Consider the following 24,588-nt stretch of genomic DNA (forward strand, 5'->3'; position numbering starts at 1 on the left):
CCATACTTCCAGATGAAAGAGTTCCTGGGTAGATTCAAAGAACACCACCAAAAGGGTTTTTCTCTCCTTTTCTTTCTTCTTTCTTCTCCATAAATATATATGTGTGTGTGTGTGTGTGTGTGTGTGTGTGTGTGTATGTCCATATATATGTCTATGTCTATGCATATATATGTATATAATGTTGAATACATTATCCTTTAGAAAACTTTACCTTAGTTTTTCTTTTAAAAACTTTTAAGGATCTTTCCTCTGCTCTTTGCTGCCATCTATAATTAAATTCAACTGCTTGGAAGTTTAAAAATAAATTTAACTTCCTTGTCAGAGGATTTTCCTGTCATTCCTCAGAAAGGGTGATCTGTTATTTTAGAATAGCTTTAAAATATAGAGTTGTTTTTACTTTTTAAGAAAATCACCAAAACATAAAATATGTCCTTTCCTCCTGCCAAATATTCCCACGTCTTTCTGTTTATGGAAAAATAAACACACCCGATTAACACTTGAGCCATTTAAATTTATCTTAGTGCTACAAGACTGTTTTACAAGTTAGGATTGAATGCTGAATTTGCTGAAAACATTTGCATTCAGAGATGCTGGGAATGATTCCAAGGCTCTGGGTCTCTGTTTCCACCTTTGAGGAGGAGGAGCAGTGCTCTCTCAGAACCCCTGAATGGTGGCCAGGGCCATGCTAGGTCATTTGGCCAAGCCCAGGAACCTGCTCACAGCAGCTGTCTTCTGGAGCTAAGCGGGAGGAGGGACAGCCAGGAGTCAGGCTTAGGTCTGGGCAGTTCGTGGCATCAGCACAATTCTTCCGCCTAGTTTCTTCAGCCTAGTTTCTCCAGGACTGTAGTTTCAGTCATGGCTTCTTGGATTTGGATTTGACCAAAGCAAAAAGGTTGTGTCCTAGAGTGCATGGGGATGGTGGGAATAGATGGCAAATCTATAGGGGTGAATGTCTTGGGAAAGCTGAAGTATAGATAGCTTAAGATGTAAAAGTCAGTGGTAACACCAAGACTTCCTACTCTCTTTCCTTTAGGCCTGGCCATTTAGAACATGGGCTCCCTTGGCTTTAATCAGTCAGGCTTGCTCAGGATGACTGCTCAACACTATTGGTGATGAAGTATTTAGAGAGAATCTAATGAATCACCAGCACTGCGCAAGATATAAGAAGATTGCAAGATATGTTCTAGCTCTCCATTCAAGGATTTATACTTGTTTTTTGAGCAACCATGGATGCTTCTTAGCAATTTCTAATTTCTAAATAAGCAGAATGTATCTTGAACTAACATAAATACTAGAAATTAACTTTGATTTTTGACTCTTCAACCCAAATCTTTTAATTTATTATGATGATAACATTCATATCTGGCTTAGTTCAGAAAGAGATGGAAAACAGTTATTGCAAAGATGTGAAGGTTTCAAAAAATATTGAGGAAACATGTAAGTGATATGCTTACAGGAATCAGGTCAGAGAAATACACTGTGTTTCCTCCACAGAGTAATTCTGTATTCTAGCAGATACCATGGCGGGGGGTGTGGGGTGGGGAGGAATTTGGCTGAGCTTCTGTGTGCTTCAATATAAGGGCAAAATTGAACGGCACCAAGATAAAAGATCTGCCAGCAAGGGGACATCTTTTGGAGAAGATCCATTCCACCCACTTCTTGAAGCAGCTTGATGAGTTAAACAAACAGGAGATATGCAACAGCAAAATAATACATGTAAAGATTTGTCTTGAGGGTCTGGGCACTTGAGAGCATTGTAAAGACCAGTTCCGCTCTGAGCTGTCTCTGGTGGGTAGAATTCATCTCTCAGATGGGAGTTTGAGCCCTGAGTTAAGAATGAGAAAGTCTCTGTTTCTAACCGTAGGTAAGTCACTTACCTCTCTGTACTTGAATTCTCATAGGTGGCAGTGGGAACCAAATAAGTGGTTCTTAACTCTTTTTTTTGGTGTGGGGGGCAAGCCTCTATGAAAATCTGGTAAAAGCTATACACATTCTTTCTTAGGAAGATGCTCTTGACACAACACATTGCATACAAAGCCAAGCGGTCCACATAGCTCCTGTTGGCCCTCCAAGGACCTAAGAGCTCTTCTCTCCTTCAGAACTCTATGGCAAGTGTTAAATTTCCCAAGGCCTCATCATTTTTTTAAAATTATTTTTTAAAAATTATTATTATTACTATTAGTTTTTTGGCCATGCTGTGTGGCTTGTGGGATCTTAGTTCCCCAACCAGGGATTGAACCCAGGCCCACTGCAGTGAAAGCACGGAGTCCTAACCACTGGACTGCCAGGGAATTCCCACATTATTGTTTATTAATAAAACACATTTCTGTTCTTGATCTGGTGGTAGATGTGGGTAGTGTGTTCATTTTGTAATCATTCATTGACTGGGTAAGGCCTCATCTTATTAAATCACATAAGCTATTAAAATAGTAAATATCCAGTTGAAAAATATCTCTATTCAAAATGTTATTTAATTTTCTGCCTAAAATGTCTTGTTGTATGGAATGCAGACTTTTCAAGGAAGAGTTTTAAAATACAACAGGCAAAACGGTTTGTAAAGTGCTAGTAAAAGCAACAGGCAACTAGAGACACATCCTTCTTCATTTAAACACTAGAATCATAAACTGGAGGGATCTGTACGATCCTAGGATATACTAGTTTTCTACTGCTACATAACAAATTTAATGGCCTAAAAAGTAGACATTTATCATCTCATAGTTTGTGAGGGTCAGGAATTTAGGAGCAGCTTATCTGGCAATTCTGGCTCAGGGTCTTTCATGAGATTACAGTCAAGATGTCGGCCAAGGGTGCAGTCATCTAAAGGCTTGACTAAGGCTGGAGGATCTATTTTCAAGATGGTGCAGCCACAAGGCTAAGGGTAGAAAGCCTTAGTTCCTTACTGGCTATTGTCAGGATGCCTCTCAGTTCCTTGGCACATGGGCCTCTCCAGAGGACTGTTTGAGTATCTTCATAACATAGAACATGACTTCCACCAGAACAAGGGATCCCAGAGAGAGAGCAAGAAGGAATTTGCAATGCCATTTATGACCGAGGCTTAGAAGTGATACATCATCACTTCTTCCATATTCTTCTATTCATTAGAAGCAAGTCACTAAGTCCAGACTGCATATAATGAGAGAGAATTTAAGTTCTACCTCTTAAAGGGAGGAGTATCAAGTGATTTGTGGACATATCTTTAAACCACCACAAAGAATCTCTCTAGATCATCAACTCTTACCAAAAAATGCACAATATAAAGATAAATTAAAAGTAAAAGAAGAAGATATACCATGCTAACACCAGTCAAATTAAAACTGGACTGGCTATATTAATATCAAACAAAGTAGATTTCAGAGCAAAAATATATTACCAGGGATAAAGAAGTTTATTTCATAGTGATAAAGAGGTCAATTCATCAGAAGAACCTAAAAATTTGAAGCATTTTTGCACTTAAAAACAAAGCTTGAAAATACATGAACCTAAAAGTGTTAATACTGCAAAGAGAAATAAACAAATACACAATTATAGTCAGAGAATTCAATACCCTCTTCCAATAATTGATAGAACAAGTAGGCAAAAAAAAAAAAAAAATCATCAAGGATATAGAAGGTATGAACAACCAACTTAACCTAATGGACATTTATAGAAAATTCCAGCCAACAATAATAGAATACATATTCTTTTCAATTACATACAAAACATTTACCACAATAGGCCATATTCTGGGCCATAAAACATGACTTAATAAATTAAAAATATTCAAGTCACGCAAGGTATGTTCTCTGACCAGAGTGGAATTAGATTAGAAATTAACAAGAAGGTATCTGGAAAATTCCCAAATATTTATGAACAGACTTCTAAATAACCCATATAACAAAGAAGAAATCAAAAGAGAAATTAAATTTGATCGAATGAAAATGAAAACACTACCTGTCAAAATTTGTGGGAGATTGCTAACTAAAGTAGTACTTAGAAATGTATACCATGAAACACCTATAATAGAAAAAAAGAATGGTCTCAAATACATGATCTCAACCTCCACCATAACTTAGGAAAAAAAGAGCAAATTAAACCCAAAGTAAGCAGAAGAAAGGAAATAATAAAGATCATAGTGAAAAATCATTGAAATAGAAAAGAGACAATGAATGAAATTAAAAGCTGTTCTTTGAGAAGGTTAATAAAATTGATAAGCCTCTAGCCATACAGATCAGGAAAAGGAAAGAAAGGAAAGGGAAGGGAAGGGAAGGGAAAGGAAGGGAAGAAAAGAAAACAAAGGTATGAGATAAGTGATATTCTATAGATTCTATGGATATTAAAAGTATAAGGGAATATTACAAACAACTTTATGCCATGATAACAAGCTAGAAGAGAAAAAGCATATTGTCTTAATAAACGAGGAAAAGGATTTGACAAAATCCAATATCCAACACTATTTTTTAAAACACAAAAATTTTCAATAAGCTCATACTAAAAGGGAATTTCCTCAATCTGAAAAAATAAACTATCTATGACGAACCTACAGCTAACACTATATTCAATGGTGGAAGACTGAATGCTATCCCCCTAAGCTTAGGAACAAGTCATGTAGGCGTACTATCACCACTTCTATTCAACATTGAAGAGGTTCTAGCCAGTGCAAACAAGAGAAAGAAATAAAAAGCATCTACATAAGAATAGAATAAGTAGAATTGTCTTAATTTGAAGACAACACAATTGTATACATAGAAAAGCCAATGAAATCTACAAAACAAAAAATACCCCTACCAGAACTAATAAGTGAATTTAGTAATACTGTAGGTTAAAGATCAATATACAAAAATTATTGTATTTCTATATACTAGCAACAAACAATTGAAAATTGAAATTGAAAAAACAATATCATTTATAACATTTAAAAATGTGAAATACATAGGGATAAATCTGACAATAAATACGCAAGACCTGTGCACTGAAAATTATAAAACATTGGTTAAGAAAAATGAAAGAAGACCTAAACAGATGGAGAGAGATACTACGTTTCTGGGTCAGAAGAATTAATATCGTTAATATTTGAGTAAAGCAGGTTACCCTCCATAATGCAGTGAGCTTCAACCAAGCAGTTGAAAGCCTTAAGAGAAAAGTCTACGGTCCCTGAAAAGAAAGGAATTTTATCACCACACTGCCTTTGGACACAAGACTACAACATCAACTCTTGCTGGAATTTCCAGTCTCACAGCCTGCCCTGCAGATTTCTGACTTGCCAGCCTCCACGATCACATGAGCCAATTCCTTAAAATAAATCAATTTCTCTGAGAGCGAGAGAGAGCGAAAGAGAGAGAGAGAGAGAGATCTACATCTATACCTATATCTGTATATATAAATACATACACACACACACAGACACAGACACACACACACACACACACACACACATCCTATTGGTCCATTTCTCTGGAGAACCCTAATACAGTTCCAGTTCCCTTTTGCTGTTATTTAAGCACAGAGTAAAGACAGAGCCAACCCTGGTGATAAACTTCTTACAATGTCACTAATGGTAGAGGCAAGTCTTGTGCAAAACCATGAGTTGGTAGAAGGTTGTTTTTTAATAACTTCCTTTCCTCTCTCTCACTTCTCCCTTTGTCACTGAACTTCCCAAGTTTCCCACAGATGTTGGGTTTGTGTACTGTACACTGGGGGTCCAGGACATCCAAATCCAGCTGTTCCTCCTCATGTTTTCACAAACAGATCTTCCCTGTCCTGTGTCAAAACTCTCTGTGCCTGGGCATTGTTGCAGGGCCATCTGTGCAGGGGATTAGCTGGCTCATCTAATAAACATTTGGATCCTGAAGGGAATTTAGAGTCATCAATAAAAATTCTTACTTCGTTTAGAGGAGAAAGCCTGAGAGAAAGCCAGAGAGCCAGAGCAACTGGCTCAAGGTCACAAACTTAGTAAGAAGAGCTAAGACTTCCCCAGGTCTTCTAATCCCAAATTCAGGCCTCTTTACACACATCAAACCTACGTCTACTCTTAGCTCTTAGTGTATACACCTGATGTATTGTATATACTGGGTAGTATCTTTGACTCTCTAACAGGTACCTTTGATCCTCCAGCAATTTCCAGCTAACTGGAGTGTCTACAGTGATCTGGAATATTGGGCTTTTGACTTAGGAGAAGTGTTGATTTCCTACATCTGAACATCAGCTGTCAGGGCCTCCTTGACACATGTGTGAGAGATCCAAACAATACTCTACTTGCACTAGTGTATCAGTAAGGTGTTGGTGTTTCAATGGAAAACAACAGACATTGTCTTTAGCGTACCCTCCAGGGTTATCAGATTCTAGCCCCATTCACCTTCTTTGAGCTATTTTGCAACTCTTTCTAAATTGCAGGTAACTGATAGATACATAAATTCTGTCCATTCTGGTGATGATTTTAATTGACTTCCTCTCCACTGTGGAAAAATCAGTTTTGTCTCTATTCACAATTCATCTCAACATTCCTTTACTTCATATAAGCCTCTGTTAGTTTGACTTTTCCTTTGAACCAATTATTACATCTGCTTGGTTCCCTCATATCATGTGAATAAAATAAATTCTTTAAACACATGCATCTTTACATCTGTATGTAAGTCATGATTTTACCTTCTTCTGAAAATTACCTTTAAACAAGAGAAAGAAAGAAATTGAAAAATTCAGGCTATGGAGGTTTGACCCAAAGGAGCACAAACACATGGGCAGGTGGAAGCAGGAAGTCCTCACACTTAGGTAGACCCGGTGCTACCAAGCAGTCTAAAAGTCTAGTGTGCTCAGAAATACTGCCACTCTTCTACTTATAACCTTTGAAGTGGAAATACTGGTTAGTGTAATATGTTCATGTCAGAGTTTACCAAGAAAGTCAAGCTGTTTTCCAAAGTGACCACACCAATTTATAGCCTCACCAGTGGAGTATGAGAGTCCTGCTGCCCTCTATCCATGGCAACCCTAGGAATTGTCAGACACACCGATTACTGCCAAAATAGGTGTAAAATGGTATTTAATTGTGGTTTTAATTTGCATTTCCTTAATTAGATGTGGCTGAACTTCCCTTTTGTTTTCAGCAAAGTCTTCTGACAATGATGTCCTCTGACCATGGACAATATACAGTACAATGAATTTAATTCCTCTATTTTTTCCTAATGATTACCCATACTCCTGGAAGGGGAAGGGGAAAGGAAAAGAAGAGAGAGAGAACTAAGAGGTATCTATTTTAGGTAAAAATTGCATTAGCATTGGAGATTGCTTACATTTTTGTAATGCCTGACATTTTAAATTTGTGCCTCTTATCTTAGTTATTCTCCTCCTGCATTTTTATGTTGTTTGGGAAGGATCTGCCTCCTTTAAAGATGTTTTTGAAATCCCAACCTATAATGAACGAGCTCTGCTTTGATTCATCCCTCCAGTTTGAGTTTTGCACTCAAACACATGCAAAACATCCATAACCTCTAAATGGAGATGTGCACAAACCTAAGTCAATAGTGAGACTTTTAAAAAAGGTTAATTATACATTTTTATTTTCCTTTTTAAAAAAAAAAAAAACAACCTTAAGCAAATAACTTCCTTTAGGATGGATCGTTCCTTCTGTACAGTTTTAGGGCTCTGATATAACCATGCTGTTCCCATTCATCACTTTCTAAATTAAATTGACTTTTCATCCCCACTCTACTCATTTGTTTATTAAATAAAACTTCATTTAGTACACAGTCTCTCCTAGAGTAGAGTAGCTTTCCCAAGCTGCTTCATAATGATCCTAAAATTATTAGCAAGAAAAAAACAGTACAAGAATAAAGTTTATGGCTCAATCGACTCTGTGTCATAATTATTCTCCGTGATAGTATCCTCAGAAGGAGCTCTATGATACAGGCAATAATGACAGCTACATCTAAATCTTTCCATGTTTGACTAAGTCTCAACTTCCTTCTGCCAAGGTTCTCTTTGAGTCAGAGGAAATTGGTTGCCGCAGTGGTATTTAATAACTTGAATCATCCTTTCTATCCTTTCTTCCCAAGCAGTTAACAATGTCCTCACTCCTCTCCTCCTATAGGGTATGCCTTCACCAAGTCTCTGGCCACCCTGTTGAGGTGGATATTCTGGTAGAAGGGAAGGGGATTTGGTACTAGGGTTGAGAGTCAAGTTACGAAGGTTCTTTATTAACACTTCAGAGACAGGCTGAGAGGCAGCTGGAACTTCCTGGGAATTTTCTTCGATGGACATCTGAGGAGACTCCAGGGTTCAGGTTGGGTTAAACTCTGATGAGTGAGTCCCTTGGAAGTCTAGTCACAGCTTGAAGTTCCTTTGGGTTCCAGGGGAAGGTGATGCGTAAGACTCTCAAACTGCTACAAAGTAACAAGGAAGAACTATAGATCCGGGAAAGAGTGAGAAAAATCCAAACTCTGACTAACTGTGGTGAGAGAAAAATCTCACACAGGACAGTTTTATGGCCTGCTTCATGGAAGGTCAGCAAGTCCTTCCTACACACGTCATTTCTCAAATTCCTTCAGTCTGAAATATTCAATATGCCAAGGTGTCATACTTTGGAGTAGTGTGTCCTGAACATAGTTAGTCTCTTAAACTGTCATGTGCAGACCACCTACATCAGATCCACCTGGAGATTTCATAAAAGATGTGGATTCCTGGGTCACACTCCAGATAGAGAATCAGAATCTCTGTGGTCAGGGCTCAAGAATCTATATTTTAACAAGCTCCTATGGTGATTTTGATGCACTGTAGAGTCTGAGAACCACTGACTGAGGGGAACATAATAGCTGACTGCCATCAAGTGGAGAAGGAAGCTGATTTGTTGTCTGAAGCCCAGAGGGTAGAACTGGGATGAATGTATAGGAGTTTCTGAAGGTTGGTTTTGCTCAAGGTTAGGAAGGACTTGGCTGTGATCAAACATCTGAAACATGGAATGAGCTGCCTCAGGAGCCAGAGAGTAAATTCTTAGACTCAGAGCTGTTCAATAGGAATCAGACTGACAAGGTCAAGCATGTTGCCAAAGAAATTCTAGTTTTAGCTAGGTAGTTGAATTGGATGACCCTTTAAGATTCCTTCCAACAAAGATGCCATGTTGACATGTCCCTTGGCCTAAATAATTACTTCTGTGATTTTAAAACTGATGTTTATCATTAACCCAGTACCGTTACTATCACAAATCTTGGGTGATTGTTATTACATTTGGGTAAGTTGGAAGTCTCCTACAGCAGCATCACCTGGAAACTTGCACAGACACCTCCCTACTGAATCAGAGACTCTGAGGGTAGGGCTCAGCAATCTGTGTTTGAACAGATTAGCCCTCCAGGATAGTCTCATGTGTGAGATAGTTGAAAAACCACTGTCTTAGACAAACAGAATCCCACAGAAGTGAAGTGACTTGTCTACAGTGATCCAGTCTATCTCAGGAAAGAAACTGGCTCCCATGTCTCTCTGTCATCCTTTTTCTTTGTTAGGTCCAAATGACTTTCTGGAGCACATCACTTTCCCTTGGAAAGGGCAACTGTTCAAAATCTACCCTCAAGAAATTCTCACACATGTTTAATATTTAGGATTGTTTATTGAGCCTTGCTGGCAAACAATTGGACACAATGTAAATATCCACCAGGAGAGGGATGGCTAAATAAATATCACAGGTTTCAATGAGGGAGTTAAAAGGAATCTGTTACAGCTATGGAACAACATGGATTTATCTCTAATACATATTGTTAAATAGGAAAGCAAGTTGCCAAACGGTATAAAATGTGTGATTCAAGCTGAAAATTTAGGGGTTTTTCCCTTTCTCAATCTCTCTCTCTCTCTCTCCCTGTGTGTGTCTGTATTCTGAAAGGATAAAACTACCCAAAAAATAATAGTGGATACTCTAGAGAGGGGCCATGATGGGGATGCTGGGAAATGGAATTAGGGAAGCAGAAAGAAAGACTTTAGCCTAACATATAATATTTTAAAATTTTAGAGAAAATGGTATTCATACATTATTTTTGCAATTTGAAAATTAATTTCAAACATTAAGTAAAAATTGTTATGGTTTAATTACGATGGGCCCAAATCCTGGTCAAAGAATCCTGTATACTAGTTTGATTAATATCTCCTGCATCGAAGTAGAAATATCCCCAATCATATGGTGAAGAGTAGCAATCCTTTCCCTATTTTAAAATATCCCTTGAGGGACCCTATATCTGTATCAGTGACCACCCAGATTGTCTCCTCAGACACCCGAAATACAGGACAATTACCTGAACAATTAACTCCATATAAACAATTTTCTCTTATGTAGATAATGGAGGGAACTGAGCTATTTTGGCTTGGATAATTTGATAATTACCACCAATTGCCCATTTCCCTTCAGTGTGTATAAAAATCCAGATTTAGTTTACTAAGTTCTTTCTCATATTTACCATAGGGCCTTTTATTTTTTTTTCCCCCTTCATGTTTGGCCTTTAAAAAAGACAGAACAGCTGGCCACCATCTGCTACCAAAAAAAAAAAAAAAAAGTCATTATATCCGTTATATCCTTAAGAAGACTCTTCAAATTTGGACCTTGGGATAAAAAGTCACGTTGATCTATGCTATTAGATTGCGGAAGTCCTGAGATTGTAAATTCTAATTCCGTAGTGCTCACTACAGCACTTGGCGCACACAATAGGCGCTTAATAAATGTTTCTGATGCTGTTGCTGCCTCCTCATATGCTCTAAATGGGAGACTTTCTAAAGAAGAAAAACAGAATTAGAGATTGAGGCTGAGTTTATTCACAAATTAATTTGTAATAGAAAGTTAAGCTTTAAACTGATCATTCTATTTCACAACTAGTAAAATTAGGAATGTATTTTTTTCTGCCTGAATTCTACAGATTGTTTTGCAATGAATATTTGGATGTGTTCAACTGTGTCATTTATGTATTTTGAGGATGGGCTATGAAATCAGATTGACTCTCATTTCATATCCTGACTCTACTACAGACTACCTGTGTGACTTTAACCAGTTTCCTCATTTGCAAAAGTGGAATAATTTTATCTATTTGGGGGGCTAGTACCAGTAGTAAGTGAGATGTATATGTAAAGCACTAACAAGAAGCCTGCCTTAAGCAGATGGTCAATAAATGCTCCTCTCTCCTTTCTTCTCTTCCTTTCTTTGACAAAAATTTATTTTTCTCTTCCCCAACCCAAACGTCTATGAAAAAGCAGCTAGCAATTTTTCCTCTGAGTCATCCCTAAACCATGGTTTTCAGGGTTGGGCAGATATGCACTGTAAAGTGAATAGAACATGCTAGAACAGGAATGACTAAGAGGTCAACTGTGGGTCAGCTGATGGACTGGGCAGTGGTTTCTTAGAGCACCATATTGGAGGGAATTCCAAAGCCCCATCTGGGCTCTGGAGGAAATGTGCCTTGACTGAGGAGCCAGGTCTGCAGCTGGGGCTGGAGAGCAAAGTGGCGCCCATTTGCCATCTCTGTGCCAGGAGGTTTCCTCGCATTCTCCTCCTCTTCCACCTTTTCTCTTTTTTGTCCATTATTTTCTTCATTCTGTCTTCTTTCTGTTGCTTCATTGTTATTATCCAACCAGTCCCACTGAAGCTAGTCCCACTGAAATTTGTTTAAGGAATCTCCAAGCAGGGACATAAGAGTTTTAATTCATCTACTGATTTTCATAGAATAAGCCGGGCAGCCAATTCAAAAGTCCAGGGTGGCAGTCTTCTCAACTGCACTGATACTGTCTAACATCTTCATAGCATCTTTCTTCGTGTTTTCCTTTATTATTTCTTCACATACTGTTTCCATAGCATGGCCACTGTTCCCTGTGTTTCTTTACTACATGGATTCCTCCCTATAACTGAATTAGCTCATGAGGCTGCCCACAGAGCAGACATTAAGGAAATTGGGAAAGACAGCCTGGGCTTATTACTGCTGCTACTCAGTATCTTTGGAGAGTAGTGTGATTGATATTACCTCTTGTATCCACTTTTCAAATCACCACTATAGATTTCAGTCTCAATCTGCAGAGCTATCAGCTACAAAAATGATTTTTCTGATACTTGAATAGATAAGAAACAGCTGTCAGCAGTGTGGGCTCTGTGAGAAAGGGAGGGTCTTAAAAGAATAAGTTTTGGGGTTGTGAATCATCTATAGGCAAGTTGGGAGGGATCTTCAGGTCAGGCCAGGCCAAGTTGAATCCATACTGCACCCTAAGAATGGAGAGAGGTGGTCACAGAAATTCTCTTCAGTCCATAGTAACCTGGAGAGTTACTGATACTGTCACCTCCTTAGAGATGGGACCTTGGCAAAGCTACATCATCCCTCTGGCCTCAGTCTTCTCATCTGTGAAATGGGAAAGTTGGACCAGGCCATCTCTTAGAGTTTTTCAATGATATCTTAAAAGGTAGTTTTAGAATGCTTTTTGTTTATTGCACTAACCAAAGTTATAACAATGGTAATATAAGAGTTAAGGGAGAAAAGAAGTCATCCAAGGTCTCACCTACACAAAAGGCATCAACGCACACACAGTTGGGGAGCGGTGAGCAGCTCACTCTCTCAAAACAACAACAACAAAAGGGTAGGAATGACAGTATACAAGAACAGCAGTTGTTAGAGATTCCTCCCAGAGAATGCCACCACTCAACTGCTGCCCCTAGAAGCTAAATGCAGAGACTGTTCACATAAGCATGCAATATATTTTACTCACAATGCTGAAGCTGTCCATTATCCTCCCTAAGTATTATCTCTTACATGTCTCTCGCAACCACGTAAATCAATTTGCAGGGAACTGAGGACTCTGTTCACTTAGCTGCAGATATAGTAACTTATCTAAATAGCACATTAAGATCTATTTTATGTCAGGCTCTCACCTGTGTGGTTATAGGTGAAAAGAAAAAAAACCCAGGGATGTCCTGGGAGAGATAAGGCATGGCATCGCCATCCTAGCTGCTGGAGGATTTGTGTTTCCTTACTCACTGCTCACTACCCAGAGAAGAAAGTAGCAGCTTTATTTTTTGAAAATTGAAATTTGGATTTCAGTCTTTCTTGAGATGTCTGGATTCTTCTGTGATGCTGATTTTTCTCTCACCTCCTGTTCTGTGAGCCAGTACTAACCCTGGGGCTCTGTAAGAGAATAGCAGGGACCCCGTCCTTATAGATAAAGTTTTCCCAGTGATAACTGATGACATTCAGTTCACTTTGCAAGAGCTAAAAGAATTTGTTCCATGCTTAAAACTGCAAACACATCTTTCCATGGCAATGGGATTAAAGGGTCCTCAATATCTTGCCTGCTTCCACTCAGGCACTTCTGCACTTTTTAATTCTTAAACTATAATCCTGAGGAAGAAGCTGTTGGCAAGGAGTAAGAAATGAGTGGGTTGTGAGGAACTGAAAGTATTTATTCAAGTTCATTCAGCCCCTTAGTCGTTCAGTCACTCCTTCATTCAATTAATAAACATTAGATTTCTTTTCTGTGACAAGCATAATCAGTGCCTCTCCCATTACCATTCCCACTTCTTCCTAGCTAACTGAACACCAGTTTTTCTTTGGGTCACAATGCACCCAGCCCCAGACCTGTTCCCCACTTTCTAAGCCCCTCTTTGTAGCTAGGAATGGTCATGTGACTCAGTCCAGGCCAGTGAGAGGTTATGTGAAATGGTTTCTGGGAAAATCTTTTCTTTCCTAATAAAAGCTGGGCAAATGTAGCTGACTTAGCTATTCATCCTGCCCCTTCCCTTTCTTCCTGCCTTGAATGCAGACATAATGCCTGGAGAGGTAGCAGCTACCTTGTAACCATGAGACTATAAGCTAACCCATACACACTAAAGATGGTAAAAAGAAATGAAAGGAGGTCAGAAGATACGCAGGCCCCTGATAACATCATTGAACAGCTAATATAACATTAAAAATAGCTTACCTCTCAATTTCTTTTTGTGAGAAACAAACAAACCAACAAATCTATTTGGCAATGGTCCTCAGTTTGGGCAATTTTGCTCCCCAGGGGACATTTGCCAATATCTGGAGACAATATTTATTGTCACAATTTCGGGTGGGGGGGGTGTTGCTATTCGCATCTTAAAAGGTAGAAGCCAGGGATGCTGCTGTACATCCTACAAGGCACAGGGATAGCTTTCCACAACAAAGAAGTACCTGGTCCAAAATGTCAGCAGTGCTGAGACTGAGAAACTCTGGGTTAAGCCACTAAAAATATTTATTGTTTGTTATTCACAGTCAAATGCATTCCTAATTGATAGATTCCCTCATTTGAGAAATACTAAACATACACCATGGGCCAGACACCATACCATACAAGATGCCAGAGATACAAAAATAAGTAAGAAGTCAACGGTCAAAGTCCCAATATGAAAGACTTGAAAACAAAGGTCGACTCCAAAAATGTCTGGATGTCTAGAGTTGCTCCAGACAATCCGCTGGCAAAAGTATGTGGATCTCAAAGGATTGCTCTAGAATCCAAGAAAGTCAGTTGGTCAACTCTGGAGATGTCCTCAGTGAGGAGTTTTATGGGTCTTCTCTCTTAGAGTATAAATTGAAATAGAAAGAAGGCTTTGCTAAGGGAGTATTAAATCATGGCAGGAATTCTGCAGTATAAAAGGGAAGAAGCAGCCTTCTTGAGCAAAGTAATTACTGAAGACTATTCTTAGAGTACAAATAGAGGCCAAATAGAGGCCTGACAAAGAAAAGTGACATCCAACACAGTCCTAGATAGGACAAGGCTATCATGACCCATACTGATAAAGAGAAAAGTGTCAAAAATGCAAGAAGATGAATTCAAATTGGGCCAGAAGAGATTATAAGTTTTTTCTAATCCCTTGGTGAAGTAGAGCTGGAAACTGTTTGCAGAAACCTGCTGTATAGTAGAGCGGTGGTTCAAAAGACAAAGATCCCAAAAAACAAAAAGCCAACTACGCTTAGGTTAACTTAGTAAACTGTATATAGTTCTCATTCCAGAGTTAACATTGTTATTGTCAACAGAACTTTTATTCTTCTTAGAAAATTCTAAATTAAAGATCTCCTCTAGCTACCCGGGTTGGGGTAGACCTTTTGGCACTGTTACAGTTGATTCCAGGGTATGTATTCGTCAGATAAGGGGTAATGAATGCCTACGGTCTTAGCCTATCCACTCTCTTCCTCTCCTTCCTTTAACAGAGCCCCTCAGACCATGGTTCACATGGGGCTGACTCCATGCCCTGGCACTTGACCAAAGACCCTGCCAATCATCCCCCTGGGCACAGTTACTGGTATAAGCACCGGCACATGACCCAAGCTGGGACAACCAGAGAGTTCCTTGTATGGGAACTCTCAGGAACTTGCTTGTTGCTGATGTTGCTAAGCCTTTAGGATGCTTCCTACAGGAGCTTCCAGGGACCATCTTTGCCAACATGTGAGGAAGAACTGCCTAGCTGACAAGAAACTCAAAAGAGGGAAAGCAAAGCTGCTGAAAAGAAGACAGTGGCTTGGTAAAATTGCTTGATGTCCTGTATCCAGACATATCTTTGAACTTCCTAGTTATGTAAGCCAATATATCATCCCCTTTTAAATTTTGCTTCAATTCACTTCAGTTTCAGTCACTTGTTATTAAAAGATTCCTGACTAATACACCAAGTAAGCAGCCTGCTTTTAGAGGCTCTTGCCTTAATAGGGCATATGTTGTGCTATGTTAGGGAGCTCTAATCTAAAAGATTCCTTCTTTTCTGGAATGTGAGCTAAGAGGTGGGAAGATGAGAAAAGAGGCTAGAAAGGAGCCAGAGCAGAGAATCTCCCTTGTCCTATGAAGTCTGTCTCTTCTAGAAAAAAAAAAAATCAGCATGTATTGTAGAGAGAAGGAAGGAAAGTTTGTTTAAATGTCATCTTTTTAATGTATCAAACTCTAATAATAGCATTTTCAAGCTGGGTAGAGACTTTTTATTAACTTATTATGGTTTCTTACCTTTTCTTGATAGAGAGCTACTTATCACTTACCTGAAATCTTATGCTCTAACAATCTAGATCCTACTTTATAATGCAAATTAAACTTAACCTCAACAAAGCCAGCTCCATATTCTTGTCATGCACTTCAAAACTGCAAGGACCAAAGAATCAGTCAGGAGATGGTAAAAGAACATAGTGATGAACGGGAAGGAGTAAGAGTTTGATTCAATTCAATAAGTATTTATTAAACACCTAATTCGTATCAGGGACAGTGCTGGACAGTACAGATACAAAGTTGGCTGGAAAATATCCCTGCCTCCCAGGTGGTTAATGTTAAGGTAAGAGAGCGGCAGCTAGTTTCTACCTTAATGTAGTAAGCGCTACTGATAAAGCGCATCAGAGAGGGTCCTAACTCAGCCTGGGAGAGCCAAGGCGGGTGTTGCAGGGAAGAAAATGCCTGTTCAAAGTCCTGAGGAATGAGCAGGGGTTAGCCAGGTTAAGTCAGCTGACTGAAAACTTGGAGAAGGGGATTCAGGCACCAAAGCATGAGCCCAACATGAGCAAAAGCAGGGAAGCATGGAATGACGTGGGGTGTTCATAGAAATCTTAAGTAGTTTGGTTTTTGCTGGAATGTGAACTGAGAGGTGGGAAGACGAGAAAGAAGAGACTGGAAAGGTGGGCAGGATCCAGACAGGGAGACTCCCCATATCAGGCAGAGGGGTTGACGCTCACCCAGTGAGGTCTGGATGGTCATTTCAATTAAGGATTTTAATCAAGGAAGCAACATGATTGGATGGGAAATTTAGGTAAACTGTACTCTGTGGCTCTTTGGAGAACAGAACAGGCATGAAGTCCATTTAGGAAGTTAAGTCAAGAGGGTGGACAAAAGAGCCTCAAAAGGTTTGGAATAGGTATTGATCAATGGGATAGAATTGAGAAGTCAGAAATAACTTATGACCAATTTATGGTCAATTGATTATTAACAAGGATGCCAAGACAATTCAACAGGGGAAAGAATAGTCTTTTCAACAAATAGTGCTAGGAAAAGCTTGATATCTATGAACAAATGAATTAAGTTGGACCTGTACTTCACACCGTACATAAGATAATTCAAAAGGGACCGCTGATCTAAATATAAGACCTAAAACTATAAAAGTCTTAGAAGAAAACATAGGAATAAAGCTTCATGACCTTGGATTAAGCATGGTTTCTTAGATATGACACCAAAAGCATTACTAACAAAAGAAAACACAGAAAAATTTGGCTTCATCAAAATTTTAAACTTTCATTCACGAAAAGATACCATCATGAAATTGAAAAGACAACCCACAGAATAAGAGAGAACATTTGCAAATCATACATCTGATAATGGGCTAGTATCCAGAATATATAAAAATCAATAATTAAGTGGGTAAAGGATTTGAATAAACCTTTCTTCAAAGGAAATAATACAAATGACCAATAAGCACATGCAAAGCTGTTCAGATTAGATAGTGGTTATTGTTGTACAACTTGTGAATATACTAAAACCTTAGAACTGTGTACTTTAAAAGGGTGATTTTTATCATATATGAATTATATCTCAAGCTGTTGCTATTATTATTATTGTTATTATTATTAAAAGGCCTTGGGAGAAGGGATGGGGGATTAATAAAGCCTTGGGAGAAGGGATCGGGAAATTCCCAAGGGAAACTTTTTGAGAAACTTTAGCAGGTAAAGTTGGCAGGACTTTTGATGAATTGTTTGAAGAAAGTGAGAAGACAGAGGTGACCCTAGATTTCTGGAGGAGAGGAAGTAGAGAAATAGAAGGGAGAAGAAGATGAAGGCGATACCAGGGCACATAGCTCTCATGCCATCATAAGAAGAAATGGAAGTTGCTGATGAAGGAGAAGAGGTAAGAGTTTCACTTTGTTCAACAGACACTGATTTAACAACTGTTATGAATTGGGTCCTGGGAGATGCAGTTCTCCCTCCTGTGAGCTCAACTGGGAGAGGTGGGCCTTTCTGGAAGACTCAGAGGCTAAGGCCCTGGAATCTGCATGCAATCTCTGAAAATCTTTAGGATGTGGGCTCTGTGTATTCCCGACTTCTTATCATGCAGATGATGAAACACCTTTTACAGAAATATTAGGTTACTTGCCAAATACTATATCCAAGAGGAGATGAGAACTCCGATCTCCTCACTAAATTATATTATTTACTACAAGAGTTTAATAAACAAACCATAAGACTTTGAACTGAATGTGCTGTGCTACCCTTTAGACATTGGCCAGAACACATCCCAATATGTGCAGTCATATGTGTGTATGCCAGTATAGACCTTCTGCCGGACCATACTTCAGAGTCCATTGACCACAAAGCCAATGAGTGTTCATAGTCATTTTCTGTGATGTCTCAACAGCATGACTTCCAGGAGGTTTCAGCCAGCTGCCCAGCACTGTCAGGTGGCCCTTCTCATGCCTACCTGAGACTAGATAGATGAATGCTTCCAATCCACCTGGCCCCATTGATGAGAGGGTGTTGGAAGTAACCCTTTCTCTGAAGGCTCCATGAATGGAAAATAGGAAGGGCACTTCTAAGTCATTTTGCCAGAAAATTCAAGGATGATGGGGCAAAGAAATGTTTTAGGTTTGGCCATGTCTGCAGACTTGGGTGACTTGGGGAAGTCCTTCTGCATTTGGGAACCCGACAACATAATCCTCAAAACACTGCCTTTCAGGTGTGCACGTCAGGCTTCAGTCCTGAGTGCCAGAAAATACAAAAAGGTAAAGAGTAACATTAACCAAGTCTTTATCTTTTATTTACCACCACCTGATAAGCCCTGCCTTTGATTGTTTTGTCTGCATATTTCCTGCTAAGAGTTTACAAAACAGCACTCCTGAACAGGAAGATAAGAGGCGCACCTATTTGTTGAATAACATCAAGGGGGGAAACTGCTAACTCATCCATTTTGTTGTTAAGTTGCTCAAAAGGATCAAAATACCAATTAACTTGCTGGCTCAGAAATCTTTGATACCCTCAGATTTACTGACATTTTGAAACTCTTGTTCATGCTTGCCTACTGGCTTTCTGATTACGAACAAAGAAGTACCAATCTGTTTAGCATTTGACCTGTTTTCTTAAATATTTTTATGTATTCAACACTTAGTGGCTAAAAATATTTGACTAGTCACATTCATGAGCTAAAATAATCTTTTTTTGTTTGTTTGTTCTACCTCCAAATTTAAGAGGGAAAAAGAGGCTCAAAGACACTTCATTTTAAAAAGCCATTTCGTTCTTATTTTTAATTTAAAAGCTCTCATTGCAAGGAACTTTTTTTTGCCCTTTTGTCTCCATGGAATTTAGTGGCATTGGGAAGGCCTGATGAAGCGACCTGCCATATTAGGATCCATTCTTCCCTGAGGAAAAAATGGAAAAATGACCTTGGGCATAAGTTTCAGAATGGTGGTAAAAAGAAACAGATTTTATAATGAATATTAATTTCCCTCTCTGGATATCCTCAGACAGTAGTGTTCCTCAGAGATGGTTTTTTGTTATTCTTGTTCCTTATTTCTTCAAGGAAAGTTTTGTGAAAATTCTACCTGTAATCATATGCATGTGTAAGGCATACCTATGGCAGCTGTTCAGAAAAGAGCAGCATTTCACTCTTAGGTAAAGGCAGTTTCTGGGTTTAGAAAGCTCTACAGCAATTTTTGCAATAAACATTTATTGAATGCAGTAGGCCGAGGAGATTAAAAGTGTGGCTGCTATAGCCAGACTGCCTGGGTTCAAATTTTGGCTCAACCATTTACTAGCATGGGATCTTGGTAAAATCACTTAATTTCCTTCTGTGCTTCAGTTTCCTCAACTGTAAAATGGGGATAATAATAAAGCCTAGCTTACAGGGCGGTTGTATGGATCAAAGGAGATTATATATTTGGGACAGTTTAGGTGCTATGTAGATGTTAGCTATCATATTATATCGTGCCAGATGCTGGGAGAGGGGTGGATGCCTGGGTGCATTTACATTTGCCAGAATCTTGACCCATTTATGGAGGGATACTTTTGTCATAGCAATTAAATACCTGGAGATTTTGAAACCTAAGGATATATAACAGATAAATATCTACGGATATTTTTATTTTTCAAATGTGATCAGGAGGGAGCTTAACCTGTCCTCCAGATGACTGTATAATTTAGTTGGAGCACAAGAGAAACACAACACTTAAGCTAAGTAAATGCTAGCAGGTAACTAGCCAATTACGTGTTTGGAGGCAAGTGGGCAGGAGGAGTGATCCCAGGGGACAGAATGGCCTTGGCAGAGCTGTGTTTAACATAATGTATTTCCCAAGATACCAGACTGACCTTTTCACAAACTCTTCGAAGAGGATACGGTGGGAATAACCCTGCTGGCGGATGCTGACCGTCTCTAGGATGCCTGTGGAGCGGAGCTGGGCCCGCACTCTGTCTCGGGTGAACTTCAGTGCCTCTCGGTCATCGTTGGGCTTGATGCAGCGTACAAAGTGGGGCTGTCCCACCACCATTTTGGAGAGCAGATCCATCAGAGAATACTACCAGGGAGAAAAACACACATGAAATGAGGTTACCACAAACATAATAGATAATTATGACACAGGCCTGCTGGGCCTCCAGGGCAGTTTGTTGGCTTGTAAACAACTCATGGAACCTTTGAGGCTACACAAGAATCCAGCAAAAGGAAATAACAACATAAGTTCTGATGAGTACTTATCACTGCCCACAGATTCAAAAGTATTCTTTAAACATCACCTGGTGCCAAGCAATACCCCATTTGGCAGAAACTCAGCCGTCTAAGAACTTGCTTAGGTTACCTCGTAACTCCATCACCAGAACTAGCTTGTCTCTGGTATGCCAAGGTGATGTTCATAAACTGTATCCATAATTTAAAATATCCAGCTTTGGCTCCCTAACTCAGAGGTTAGAGCACTGGTCTCATAAAATGTCCAGCTTTCAGGAAAGGGGTCAGTTGCTTCTTCAACCTAACAATCACCAGAAAGTCTAAGCAACTCTTACCGATGTCATTGTTAATAAGGCAGAGGAAAAACAAGAAAAATAAAGAGGGCAAAGAAAACAAGAAAATCAGAGGGCAAACAGATTATAATGAAGATGAACTAACATACACCGAGTGTCTGGCATGGGGCTCTCGCAGAGAGAGCGCACCTGGAAAGGCTGAGTGGTGCTCGCTGCTCCTCTTTTGGACATGCCTTCAGGGGCAATTACAAGCCACACGTAACATCAGTCCCATTATTGCATAATCCTACCTCCTACTAATCCAATACATGGTTACCTAGCTTGGCAACGTGCCTTTTTTTAGCATTTGGGGACCAGTATTTTGAGGACACCCAACTGGCTGTTATGGATATATTTCTGAAAATTGTAAGCCAGAGGCTTCTTCTTCTGAAAGAGGGACTCTAGGATCTTGAGGATGACCTCACAGAGTCAATCAGAGCCTCCAAATCCCATGGGATACACACACACACACACACACACACACACACACACACACACACACACACGCACACACACGCACACACACACATGCTAGGAGGATATAGTCAAGCCACTAAAGGGACATGATCAGGGTAGGTCTCAGATAAGAAATAAGTGGCAATTAGAAATGTCCAACCATGAGGGACGAAGCAGGGGCTGAAAACCCACCTGTTGGAGAAGGGATCACTGCACAGATGGAGTGCTAGACCCAAAGTCCTCTAGGCCCTTACAATCCATCCCCTGAGGCCAATTCTAGTCTGCCTCTAAAGCACAGCTGGATAAGTCAGACTTCTTAGCTTTACATCTTTCTTGAACCTGCTAGCTTTTGGTGGAACCTTCTTTGCATGGTGCTGGCTCCCAGGCCCTACCCTTCAGCCTGCCTGGCAACTCCAGCTCATGATCCACTGACTTACCATTCCTGCCAAACCCCTTCCTGGGGCCAACCCCACCTTACAACCTTATTTCGTTGTCCCTGAGTTCAGCAGTTCTGTCTTTGGCTTAACAGCATGTCCATCGTGAAGCTGCCTGGACCTCAGCTCCCAGTAGTCAATGATCTAAAAGGGACTTCCAACCCCAATGCTTCATAATTTGAAGATAAACAAATCTGTTCAAATTAGTACAAAGTGACAGTGCCTTATCTTTCCTATCTAATGTGCATTTGACAGAGTCCCTCTAGAGACGACGTTTTTACTCAAAGGCGTCATTTCACCAGATGAAACATGAGGAATTGCGGTAACAGAGATGGGAAATAATTGGGCTCAGGCAAATGGGTCTTGCAATGGGTCAATTCAATCCAGGAAAAGAAAGTCGAAGCTAAGACATAGCCTCTCATGAACTTGATAAACCACTTTCTGGAATTGTATTAACTACTTTACTTCTCAGTAAATATGCTGGAAAAGTGGCTGACTCCAGTAGTTTTAAGGCCAAGAAGCAGCTGAAATGCTAACAGGATCAGGACATTCAATGGACAGGGCTATGTGCCAGTGGCGGAGAGGGCCTCTGTAGACACGTGAGGGCTCATCTGGTCTTTCTGAGTTCAGAGAACACTGTACTCAGAGGGGGCACCCCGTTGTAATTTTCCTCTCCCTACACCACCACCTTTCTTAACTGACTCTTGAGCTCTGCTCTTATTTCAGTGACTCTGTGGGATCTGGGCCTCTTGTGGGAAGGGTTGGCAAGTCCTTTCTGGAAACAGGCAGAATAGAGATCAAGAAGACTCCATACCCGGAAGTAAGAAGCCATGGTCTGCCCCTTCATGTTGGTGGTTTCTTCCGGATGCCGTATCACCTCCAGAGTGTCCACCTGGAACACAGGCAGAGGCAAGTGGTTTGAGGATACAGACAATGTATTTTCCCCAAATCTGAAAGGTTATTTGGTCAAATATCTGAGGGGCCTTGATGTTTAGGACACAACTGTACATACCATGGGGGAGGAGTTTAAAGACATCTAAAAGAAATACAGAATTTGCACTGTTCTACTCTCTTGACAATGACCACACTCTGTGACATACTATATGGTCTCAGTACAAACCCCCATCAGTGTTATTTCTATATTTCTCCATGCTCTAATGGGCCACTATTAAGTTCTCCAATAATGCCACACGAGACCAAATTATTTCTTAAAAGAAAACTGGGCAAAACCCATGAGGCTGGGCGATTACAAAGCCCCGGTTGCACCACAGGGCACTAGGGGAGCCCTTTCGCCTTCCGGCCATCAGACACTAACCCTGCCACACCCCTCCTGCCGCCCACAGTTACCACGTGCTCACTGCGGACCAGAGCTTGGGATACACCTGTTCCCAATCATCTGTCCCAACTACCTGGGCCGACTGGAAGGAATTTAGAATGAAAACAACTGTAGCAAACAGTTGTGGCACCCTGTGTTCCATCATTTTATCTCAACAATAAAATCCCTGCTCCCGCACACACAAAGCTATTTGGTTTGCAGAGCACATGAGCGGCGTTTCAGCACCAGCCTCCTCTGTGGCAGCCTCCCATCTGCTCGGAACAGGTGGCAAGGGTATGAAGCACAGACATTTGAACTGCAAGATGCTGCTGTCAGCACGTGTGTTCCACTCAGTGGACTGCTGTCCAGGCAGCCACCTCCCCACGGGGTGAGAATGTCTGCAGCCTTGTTCAACAACAGTGAGAAGTGGGTGCTAGAAGGGACGGGGCCATGGGGAGGTGGTTGAATAATGAGGCTTACCTCGAGGGGCATTTAGGAGACTGCGTGCAAAATGGAAGAAAAGGCTTCAACTCGCTTGGATAAAGAAAACAGGTCTGTTTAAGAAGGGGAATAAATGTGGAGCTCAGTTTTCAAAAACTAGAAAAGCAACCTAAATAGTGAGCAGGAATATAAGGGTAACTCTGAGAGAAGTGATGTCAGGGGTCGGGGGTCGGTGCGCGGGGCAGCTTGCATTCTCTAGGCTGCAGATTGGATCTGTTCCCAAAGCCATCATTTCATCTGGATGCAGCTGAAGCAATGGTACAACTGCCTGTACGTCTGACTTTTTAATTTTTTTAATGAGAAAGGAGGAAATGAAAGCTCTGTGTTGAGAAGGAAGGCTGCTCTCATAGAGAAAAGAGAAAAACACAAACACAACCACCCCACCTGCAGAGGTCCTATGGCGTTATCTGCAGGGACCACATGGAAGGTGTCTTCCCCATCTCACCCCTACTTGGAGGACAGAGCTCAGCACTGGTGAGGTTTGGGGAAAGCTAGTTAGGACTGAAGAAAGAAAGATCTTGGCTAGGGTCTGCCTTTGGCCAAATTGTAAATTGAGAGTTTTCCTAAACATTCTTTCTCCCCACCTGACCTTCATGTGCACACAACTTTTGGGAATTTCCCACTATTTCTTTTATTCAGAGATCCTCCCTGAAGAACCACAGCTTGCTTTGAACCCTGCTTTTCCTCCTTCCTTTCCCTCCCTTTTCATTCAAATTAGCCAGCGAGTGCCAGCCTCTCAAGCTCTAATTCACTGTGAAAGGGCAGCTGAAAAGCTCATCCATATTTCTCTTACTAGTAGCATTTACCTGTTACCCTTCCTCAGAACATACAGTGGACCCTTGGCATTTGAGAATTTAACAATTTAGTGATCAGAAAAATCTTTGATGTATATTAATTCTGCTAAGACATAATTTAAAAAGTGTGTTATGTATTGTTTTCAAGATCA

The 24,588-nt window shown here is 40.2% G+C and overlaps 1 protein-coding gene across 1 annotated transcript in view; it reads right to left on the reverse strand.

Moving 5' to 3' along the window:
* MYO3B (myosin IIIB) overlaps window positions 1–24,588 on the reverse strand; it is a 372,706-nt gene that overhangs the window by 117,044 nt on the left and 231,074 nt on the right. The window contains exons 23-24 of the mRNA XM_068543930.1: window positions 22,641–22,718; window positions 20,253–20,458 (exon numbers count right to left, since the gene is read on the reverse strand). Coding sequence (XP_068400031.1) covers window positions 20,253–20,458; window positions 22,641–22,718 — 284 coding nt within the window. The remainder of the gene's footprint in view (window positions 1–20,252; window positions 20,459–22,640; window positions 22,719–24,588) is intronic.

The sequence above is a fragment of the Eschrichtius robustus genome, chromosome 5, assembly GCF_028021215.1.
Source record: "Eschrichtius robustus isolate mEscRob2 chromosome 5, mEscRob2.pri, whole genome shotgun sequence".
NCBI classification, from domain to species: Eukaryota; Metazoa; Chordata; class Mammalia; order Artiodactyla; family Eschrichtiidae; genus Eschrichtius; species Eschrichtius robustus.